At 39.6% G+C, this 10,977-nt stretch overlaps 1 protein-coding gene across 1 annotated transcript in view; it reads right to left on the bottom strand.

Annotated features, from left to right (window-relative positions):
- Positions 1-2,939: 2,939 nt before the first annotated feature.
- The window catches only part of PSMG2 (proteasome assembly chaperone 2), a 41,591-nt gene continuing 33,553 nt past the window's right edge, over positions 2,940-10,977 (bottom strand). The window contains exons 6-7 of the mRNA XM_037806315.1: positions 4,103-4,223; positions 2,940-3,244 (exon numbers count right to left, since the gene is read on the bottom strand). Of these exons, the coding sequence (XP_037662243.1) occupies positions 3,152-3,244; positions 4,103-4,223 (214 nt within the window). The 3' untranslated portion in view covers positions 2,940-3,151. The remainder of the gene's footprint in view (positions 3,245-4,102; positions 4,224-10,977) is intronic.

Genomic DNA, 10,977 nt, shown 5'->3' with positions numbered 1-10,977 from the left:
ACGGAAGCCAAGGCCAAGGAAGTCGCCGGCTGCTGGGCGCCCTGAGCATCACGGCGCACTAACGCGGCGGCCATGTCCGCTTCAGAGCTGACAGTCTAGGCTCCCGCCTTCTCCCCCTCCGGCACCGGGTCCTCTAGTATTTTTAATTTGATGTACAGTATCTTTTATTTCCATAAAAGCTGACATTTTTTATTTACTCTTTCAAATTCTTCTTTATGCTCTTGCAGAGTCTTCTTGATGTTGTGCATTCTTCACAATTTTTTAACATTTTCATTACTTCAAAAAAATAAAAAATAAAGAATAAAAATACAAGAAACACCCCAAACATCCCAACCCCATCATTCCCCCTATTGTTCATTTAATTTTTGTTCCCATTTTTCTACTCATCTGTCCATACAGTGGATAGAGGGAGTGCAAGCCACAAGGTTCTGACAATCACAGTCACACCATGTATGCTCCATGGTTATACAATCATATTCAAGAATCAAGGCTACTCGGTTGCAGTTCAACAGTTTCAGGTATTTCCTTCTAGCTAGTCCAATACATTAAAAACTAAAAAGGGATATCTACATAGCACATAAGAATAACCTCCAGAATGATGTCTTGACTCCATTTGAATTCTGTCATCCACTGAAACTTTGTTTCATTTCTCTTCCCTTTTTGGTCAGGAAGACTTTCTTAACCCCATGATGCTGGATCCAGGCTCATCTATGGGAGTCATTTCCCATGTTGCCAGGGAGACTTACACCCCTGGGAGCCATGTCCCATGTAGTGGGGAGGGTAGTGAGTTTACTTGCTGAGTGGGCTCAGAGAGAGAGATGCCACAACTGAGCACCAAGAGCACTAAGAGTGGGGAGACTCTTAGAAGGCCATGTTCTTTTAATCCAGTCTTGTGATGGCAAACCTTTTTTGTTAGGTAGGATCTTTTGATTAGGTTGTTTTAATGGAGCTGTGACCCCATCCACTCAAGGCAGGTCTTAATTTTCTTTACTGGCATACTCTATGGAGGATAAAAGGCAGAGACATTTTGGAGAGAGCTCAGAGATGCTGAGAGAAAATGCCCAGAGAATTTTGGAGACAACTGTTGAAACCAGAACCAGGAGAGAAGCTAAGAGACGAAATCCAGAGTTTTCCCCAGAGAAGCTAAGAGAGGACCATCAGATGGTTAGAGAGAAACGTCCTGGGAAAAACAAGTGAGGATGCACAGGAGCTGAGAGCGAAGCTAAGACAGATTCAAAGACATTTTGGCAAAAGCCACGGAAACCAGAAGCTAACCGTGGGAGAGTCCCAGCAGACTCTGGCCATGTGCCTTCCCATGTGACAGAGGAACCCCAGATGCCACTGGCCTTTCTTCAGAGCAGGTATCATCCTGTTGCTACCTTAATTGGGACATTTCCATGGCCTTAGAACTGCAAATCTGTCAACTACTAAACCCCCATTGTAAAAGCCAATCCATTTCTGGTATTTTGCATTCCAGCAGCTTTAGCAAACTGGAACAGGCCCCCAGCAAAGAAGGGAGCTGGAGAAGTACAAGCAGTGAGGCTGAGCTCCCGTAAGCTCTGGAATTCCAAGTGGGGATGAGTGGCTGGTGCTTCCGATGGCCAGCACGATGCCAGAGCTGCTGTGGGACCAAGGGGATGATGCACGTCTGTACATTCCAGTCCCTGTAAAGCCTGGGTGTACATCTGGGGTTTCCTATCCCTCAATTCCTCTAATGAGACTCACAGAAACTCACCCTCAGAGGTAAATATCTGACAGAGGTTGAAAAAAAAAGATAAAATTAAGTTATACATTGGAATGGGAAATCCTATGTGGTAGGTTGAATTATGTACCTGAGAAAAAACAATGCTCTTAATTTTAATCTCTTCCTGTAGTTGTGAACGCACTGTAATAGGATCTTCTGAAGATGATCTTTGTAGTGAAGGTCTGGCCCAACTGAAGGAGGGTGGGCTTAAACCTATCAGCGGATGCTTTATGCTTTACGAAGAGAAGGCCATGGGGAGAAGCCTCAAGCAGGAAGCCAGCAGAACCCAGGAGAGAAAGGCGAGGACATCACCATGTGATGGGAAAGTCGAAGAACAAGATTGCTGACTAGTCTGAAGGCTACCAACTCTGGGAGGAAGCAAGTCTTCTAGCCTCTGAAACCACGAGCCAATAAATTCCTGTGTTAAGCTGACCCTTTGTGTGGCATTTATCTCAGCAGCTTGGAAACTAAAGATACTTGAGGAAAAAAGCAGCATTTCAATTAGATTTGCAGTTTCTGAGGTTCTCCACCTAGTATTTTAAACAAATGGGATACAGAAACATACCACAGAACCCATAGTAATTTACATCTTAAAAAGGTACCTTTTCTGAGTACTATGGAGTAGGGTGTACTCCTTAACATTACAAGCTCTTTTCTACAGGCAAGAAAGTGGGGCACAGAGGTAACACAGCTAACTGGAAGATACGTAAGATTATATATCAACAGCGACTGGATTATAGTAGGAAGCACTAAAAAAAAACGATAATTATTTTTTCATTTCTTTTAAATTAAAATTCTTTTGAGATGGGGGAAATCATCCTGGATTATCCAGGTGGGCTCAATTTAATCACAAACATCCTTACAAGTGAAAGAGGAGGCAGAAGAATCTAATGGTCAGAGTTAAAGAGAGATCTGAAGATGAAGGAAGGGACCGTGAGCTAAGGAGTGTGGGTCACCTCTTGAAGCTGGAGAAGCAAGGAAACTGATTCTCCCTGGGCCTCTGGAAGGAGTGCAGCCCTGCCCACTCCTGGAGTTGAGCCCAGGGAGACCTGTGGCATACTTCTGACCCACAGCGCTGTAAGATAACAAATCTGTGTTGTTTTAAGGCCACTAAGCTTATGGTAATTTGTTACAATAGCAACAGGAAACTAATACAGGGTCTAAGGTTAAAAAAAAGTACACATATCAGACAAAATAAATTAAGAAACACTTTATTGTACAAAATTTACATTTGTTGTCTATGATGAAAAGTATAGCAAAACCCCCCTTTCGGTGACCCCTTTTTCTGTGAAAAGTAAATACTTATTTCCTAACACATTCCCTGGTAATATGAAGTTTTATAGAGACTGTTTAACAGTTGTACTGGTAATAGTAGCTTGGAACATAAGGTGTAAAACTGAAAACTGATCAAAAAAGTGCAGGGGGAAGACCACTGCCAAAGAGTAATCTCCAAGAACTTGGTATTTTCCATGGCAAGGCAGATGCTGTGGGGTCATCACTCTGTAATTTAAAAACAAAATATTTTAATCTTTAGACTTTACTAACAAATCTTTTAACACACAGTATAAAACTCCTCTTGCTCTAGTTTATTTGTACCTTTTGGTTCTGACACTTTTAGCCAGGTTTTATGGAAAAGAAAAACAAAGTAATAAATTTATATGTTTTCATGTCAACTGAAGACACATTTCTTCAAGTTCTAAATCATAAAGATATGCCAGAAAGGCCACAGATGGAGACTATTAATTTAATGTAAAATCCAATTCAAAAGGACCAGGGATTAAAAAAAAAAAAAAAAAAAAAAGATTACCATGTTGTATGGTTTGTATCCATTTATTCTTGGCAAAAGCCTGAATTAAAAAAACCAATACCTACCAAATAAAGCAGCCATATGGCGCTTCTGTTATGCCAAAAATTGATTTCCCTGGGTGTACTGCTTTTACTGCACAAGAGAGGAAAATACCTTAACTATAATGCATATTCAATAGCTGTGGTATTACTCACGGAAACAATTTTTACATCCTTAAAAAAACTCAACCACCTGAATTCTAAAGAGGATGTGTTTATTCTTATAACAATCCATCTGGTACATTAAAAGGTACATGAACAATGAGTAAAATGATAGAGGGTTTTCCTTTTTGTGGAAGTACTATTAGCTTCAATGGAACAATAGTAAATAAGATTGGTCATCTGTCTACCTTTCCTTTCAAAAGTTTAGCTTAAAGTAAATTTTATGTAAAGATATGTCTATATTTAAGGTAAACTTTCTCTTATTTGGCCTACTTACATAGTATACAGAATGCAAGTTAATGAACACATAACTAGACAAATGAGAAAAAACAGTCATAATGAAAAACATACATGTGGTTTGATGATCTGAAGCCACTGATTAAGATACTCGACAAGCTCTAATGCATCTGGGATATTGTCTCCTTCTGAAACAAATTTCAGCAGAACTGCCATTTGGATTTCTTTAGAGCAGCTACAATAAATAGGAGAAATATTTAATATTTTTCCAGCGATACAAGATGATGATTCAAGTGTCTGTTTTTATTTAACTTGCCTGGCATTACCCAAGGGGAAGGTGTCACACTCTCAAAGAACTTATCTCCCTTTGCCACAGACAGATTCCTCTATTTATGGGGACAGGACCAAGAGCCCTGTAATCCCCTCCTGGGAATATGCATGTCTCTGCCATCCTCTCCAACCTGGGCACACGAGGTGTGTTCTGACCTGCTCCCAACACATACTCGCAAGAAGCCCCACAGCCAGCAGACTGAAAGGAAATAACATCCCTGTCAGTAATCATCTAAAGAAGGGAAGGAAAAGTGTGGCAGGAAATGAATAAAGGAAGAAAATATTTGTAACTGCTTCTTACAGAGAGCACTTGTTGCCTGACTGTGGTGTGTAAGTGCTGTCTGGGGCTTTAACGACTCAGTCACTACGATGGCCCGGGAGGAAGCCAGAATCATCTCCATTTTATAAATGAATCTGTTTAGAATAACAGTAACAAGGACAGAAGACCTGGACTCAAACTGGTCAGCTATGTGGGGCAAATTGCTGGGCCAGGGTTTAGTGTTCCTAGTCTGTAAAGAGGTAATAACCAACTCTACCCTAGAAGTCACGCTGAGATTATAGTTACCATGAGTGCCCGACACAGCAAATATGAGAATCTTCTCTATCAACATCAGGTAACTGAGGTTTCAAGGGATTGAAAACATGGATCAGATGCTCAGTGTTGCACATCCACTAAGTGGTGGAGGTGGGATTTGAACCTAGATCTTTCTGACTCCCAAACGTACCTCCTAACTCTCAAGCTATGAACACCTCAAGCTGACAATGAGATGAATCACCACTGCCAAGTTTCCCATGCGCCAAAAAAAAGCAACAATAACTTCTAACAGCCTGACAGCATCAGACCTACAGAAATAAAGTTGGGCTGGGTTCTAGGGGATTTAAGATGGGGTGGAGCCTCTAATACGTAGGTTCAGATAACTCAGACAGTACAGGGATAGTCAGTGAGAAAGTGGATGCTGTCAGCACTACTCAAATCACCCCAGCGCGCAGGACGCCAATGTCTCAGGGCCTCCCAAGTTTTGTATGGGACCACTGAGCTGTGAAGGCTCAGAAAATTCTAGTTCCTGAACACTCTTGCTCTAATGGCTCCAAAGGCTCCTACCTGGAGAAGGCTAGAGCCAGCTTCCCTGGCTGAGATGCTATTTTAAGGCCGCTAGCCTGTGAAGTGCAGAGCATGGTCTTCAACTTATGGTCTTGAATATTACTAGTTTGTAACACAGAGAGTCGAATATGAGTTTTAATACTACCTACTGGACTTCTTTGTAAGAAAGGAAGGTGGAAGGACCAACACTGTTACTCTGTACGTCATTAATTTCTAACGAAATACAGCCATATTCAAATTACAAATGTACTTCTATTCCAATTAAATGTGATCTGAGATCAGCCATACCACTGCCACATTTATTGTTAGAGAAACTAGTATTATCTTTTTCAAAGACCAAAATAATATTTCCTCTGATAATGGGAGGGCAAAGTATCCATTAAGGGGAAAAAGGATTAAAAACTGCATAAGCGAGAGGACCCGGGGTGCACAGCCTGGAAGAGGGGCCCACTTGCAAGTCTCAGGAGCCATATGCCAATACCAAGGACTTGTGGGTCAGTGGCAGACACAAACTGTGGCAGGACTGAACTGAAGGATTAGACTATTGCAGCAGCTTTAAAACTCTACGATCACCAGGGAGATTTGATTGTTAGGGCCACCCCCCTCCCCGACTGCCCAGAAACACGCCCCACATACAGGGTAGGCAACACCAACTACACACGCAAGCTTGGTACACCAATTGGGCCCCACAAGACTCACTCCCCCACTCACCAAAAAGGCTAAGCAGGGGAGAACTGGCTTGTGGAGAACAGGTGGCTCGTGGACACCACCTGCTGGTTAGTTAGAGAAAGTGTACTCCACGAAGCTGTAGATCTGATAAATTAGAGATAAGGACTTCAATTGGTCTACAGATCCTAAAAGAATCCTATCAAGTTCAGCAAATGCCAAGAGGCCAAAAACAACAGAAAATTATAAAGCATATGAAAAAACCAGACGATATGGATAACCCAAGCCCAAGCACCCAAATCAAAAGACAAGAGGAGACACAGCACCTAGAGCAGCTACTCAAAGAACTAAAGATGAACAATGAGACCATAGTACGGGATACAAAGGATATCAAGAAGACCCTAGAAGAGCATAAAGAAGACATTGCAAGACTAAATAAAAAAATGGATGATCTTATGGAAATTAAAGAAACTGTTGACCGAATTAAAAAGATTCTGGACACTCACAGTACAAGACTAGAGGAAGTTGAACAACGAATCAGTGACCTGGAAGATGACAGAATGGAAAATGAAAGCATAAAAGAAAGAATGGGGAAAAAAATTGAAAAAATCGAAATGGACCTCAGGGATATGATAGATAATATGAAATGTCCGAATATAAGACTCATTGGTGTCCCAGAAGGGGAAGAAAAGGGTAAAGGTCTAGGAAGAATATTCAAAGAAATTGTTGGGGAAAACTTCCCAAATCTTCTAAACAACATAAATACACAAATCATAAATGCTCAGCGAACTCCAAATAGAATAAATCCAAATAAACCCACTCCGAGACATATTCTGATCACACTGTCAAACACGGAAGAGAAGGAGCAAGTTCTGAAAGCAGCAAGAGAAAAGCAATTCACCACATACAAAGGAAACAGCATAAGACTAAGTAGTGACTACTCAGCAGCCACCATGGAGGCAAGAAGGCAGTGGCACGATATATTTAAAATTCTGAGTGAGAAAAATTTCCAACCAAGAATACTTTATCCAGCAAAGCTCTCCTTCAAATTTGAGGGACAGCTTAAATTTTTCACAGACAAACAAATGCTGAGAGAATTTGCTAACAAGAGACCTGCCCTACTGGAGATACTAAAGGGAGCCCTACAGACAGAGAAACAAAGACAGGACAGAGAGACTTGGAGAAAGGTTCAGTACTAAAGAGATTCGGTATGGGTACAATAAAGGATATTAATAGAGAGAGGGGAAAAATATGACAAACATAAACCAAAGGATAAGATGGCTGATTCAACAAATGCCTTCACGGTTATAACTTTGAATGTAAATGGATTAAACTCCCCAATTAAAAGATATAGATTCGCAGAATGGATCAAAAAAAATGAACCATCAATATGTTGCATACAAGAGACTCATCTTAGACACAGGGACACAAAGAAACTGAAAGTGAAAGGATGGAAAAAAATATTTCATGCAAGCTACAGCCAAAAGAAAGCAGGTGTAGCAATATTAATCTCAGATAAAATAGAGTTTAAAAGCAGGGAGGTTTTGAGAGACAAAGAAGGCCACTACATACTAATAAAAGGGGCAATTCAACAAGAAGAAATAACAATCGTAAATGTCTATGCACCCAATCAAGGTGCCACAAAATACATGAGAGAAACACTGGCAAAACTAAAGGAAGCAATTGATGTTTCCACAATAATTGTGGGAGACTTCAACACATCACTCTCTCCTATAGATAGATCAACCAGATAGAAGACCAATAAGGAAACTGAAAACCTAAACAATCTGATAAATGAATTAGATTTAACAGACATATACAGGACATTACATCCCAAATCACCAGGATACACATACTTTTCTAGTGCTCATGGAACTTTCTCCAGAATAGATCATATGCTGGGACATAAAACAAGCCTCAATAAATTTAAAAAGATTGAAATTATTCAAAGCACATTCTCTGACCACAATGGAATACAATTAGAAGTCAATAACCATCAGAGACTTAGAAAATTCACAAATACCTGGAGGTTAAACAACACACTCCTAAACAATCAGTGGGTTAAAGAAGAAATAGCAAGAGAAATTGCTAAATATATAGAGACGAATGAAAATGAGAACACAACATACCAAAACCTATGGGATGCAGCAAAAGCAGTGCTACGGGGGAAGTTTATAGCACTAAACGCATATATTAAAAAGGAAGAAAGAGCCAAAATCAAAGAACTAATGGATCAACTGAAGAACCTAGAAAATGAACAGCAAACCAATCCTAAACCAAGTAGAAGAAAAGAAATAACAAGGATTAAAGCAGAAATAAATGACATAGAGAACAAAAAAACAATAGAGAGGATAAATATCAACAAAAGTTGGTTCTTTGAGAAGATCAACAAGATTGACAAGCCCCTAGCTAGACTGACAAAATCAAAAAGAGAGAAGACCCATATAAACAAAATAATGAATGAAAAAGGTGACATAACTGCAGATCCTGAAGAAATTAAAAAAATTATAAGAGGATACTATGAACAACTGTATGGCAACAAACTGGATAATGTAGAGGAAGTGGACAATTTCCTGGAAACATGAACAACCTAGACTGACCAGAGAAGAAACAGAAGACCTCAACCAACCCATCACAAGGAAAGAGATCCAATCAGTCATCAAAAATCTTCCCACAAATAAATGCCCAGGGCCAGATGGCTTCAAAGGGGAATTCTACCAAACTTTCCAGAAAGAACTGACACCAATCTTACTCAAACTCTTTCAAAACATTGAAGAAAATGGAACACTACCTAACTCATTTGATGAAGCTAACATCAATCTAATACCAAAACCAGTCAAAGATGCTACAAAAAACGAAAACTACTGGCCAATCTCCCTAATGAATATAGATGCAAAAATCCTCAACAAAATACTTGCAAATCGAATCCAAAGACACATTAAAAAAATCATACACCATGACCAAGTGGGGTTCATTCCAGCCATGCAAGGATGGTTCAACATAAGAAAATCAATCAATGTATTACAACACATTAACAAGTCAAAAGGGAAAAATTAATTGATCATCTCAATAGATGCTGAAAAAGCATTTGACAAAATCCAACATCCGTTTTTGATAAAAACACTTCAAAAGGTAGGAATTGAAGGAAACTTACTCAACATGATAAAGAGCATATATGAAAAACCCACAGCCAGCATAGTACTCAATGGTGAGAGACTGAAAGCCTTCCCTCTAAGATCAGGAACAAGACAAGGATGCCCGCTGTCACCACTGTTATTCAACATTGTGCTGGAAGTGCTAGCCAGGGCAATCCGGCAAGACAATGAAATAAAAGGCATCCAAATTGGAAAAGAAGAAGTAAAACTGTCATTGTTTGCAGATGATATGATCTTATATCTAGAAAACCCTGAGAAATCGACGATACAGCTACTAGAGCTAATAAACAAATTTAGCAAAGTAGCGGGATACATGATTAATGCACATAAGTCAGTAATGTTTCTATATGCTAGAAATGAACAAACTGAAGAGACACTCAAGAAAAAGATACCATTTTCAATAGCAACTAAAAAAATCAAGTACCTAGGAATAAACCAAAGATGCAAAAGACCTATACAAAGAAAACTACATAACTCTACTAAAAGAAATAGAAGGGGACCTTAAAAGATTGAAAAATATTCCATGTTCATGGATAGGAAGACTAAATGTCATTAAGATGTCAATTCTACCCAAACTCATCTACAGATTCAATGCAATCGCAATCAAAATTCCAACAACCTACTTTGCAGACTTGGAAAAGCTAGTTATCAAATTTATTTGGAAAGGGAAGATGCCTCGAATTGCTAAAGACACTCTAAACAAGAAAAACGAAGTGGGAGGACTTACACTCCCTGACTTCGAAGCTTATTATAAAGCCACAGTTGTCAAAACAGCATGGTACTGGCACAAAGATAGACATATAGATCAATGGAATCGAATTGAGAATTCGGAGATAGACCCTCAGATCTATGGCCGACTGATCTTTGATAACGCCCCCAAAGTCACTGAACTGAGTCATAATGGTCTTTTCAACAAATGGGGCTGGGAGAGTTGGATATCCATATCCAAAAGAATGAAAGAGGACCCCTACCTCACCCCCTACACAAAAATTAACTCAAAATGGACCAAAGATCTCAATATAAAAGAAAGTACCATAAAACTCCTAGAAGATAATGTAGGAAAACATCTTCAAGACCTTCTATTAGGCGGCCACTTCCTAGACTTTACACCCAAAGCACAAGCAACAAAAGAAAAAATAGATAAATGGGGACTCCTTAAGCTTAGAAGTTTCTGCACCTCAAAGGAATTTCTCAAAAAGGTAAAGAGGCAGCCAACTCAATGGGAAAAAATTTTTGGAAACCATGTATCTGACAAAAGACTGATATCTTGCATATACAAAGAAATCCTACAACTCAATGACAATAGTACAGACAGCCCAATTATAAAATGGGCAAAAGATATGAAAAGACAGTTCTCTGAAGAGGAAATACAAATGACCAAGAAACACATGAAAAAATGTTCAGCTTCACTAGCTATTAGAGAGATGCAAATTAAGACCACAATGAGATACCATCTCACACCGGTTAGAATGGCTGCCATTAAACAAACAGGAAACTACAAATGCTGGAGGGGATGTGGAGAAATTGGAACTCTCATTCATTGTTGGTGGGACTGTATAATGGTTCAGCCACTCTGGAAGTCAGTCTGGCAGTTCCTTAGAAAACTAGATATAGAGTTACCATTCGATCCAGCAATTGCACTTCTCGGTATATACCCGGAAGGTCGAAAAGCAGTGACACGAACAGATATCTGCACTCCAATGTTCATAGCAGCATTATTCACAATTGCCAAGAGA

Source organism: Choloepus didactylus, chromosome 16 (genome assembly GCF_015220235.1).
Source record: "Choloepus didactylus isolate mChoDid1 chromosome 16, mChoDid1.pri, whole genome shotgun sequence".
In the NCBI taxonomy this organism is placed as follows: domain Eukaryota; kingdom Metazoa; phylum Chordata; class Mammalia; order Pilosa; family Megalonychidae; genus Choloepus; species Choloepus didactylus.
Note: the sequence above shows the minus strand (reverse complement) of the source record. Positions and strands in the feature narration are given on the sequence as shown.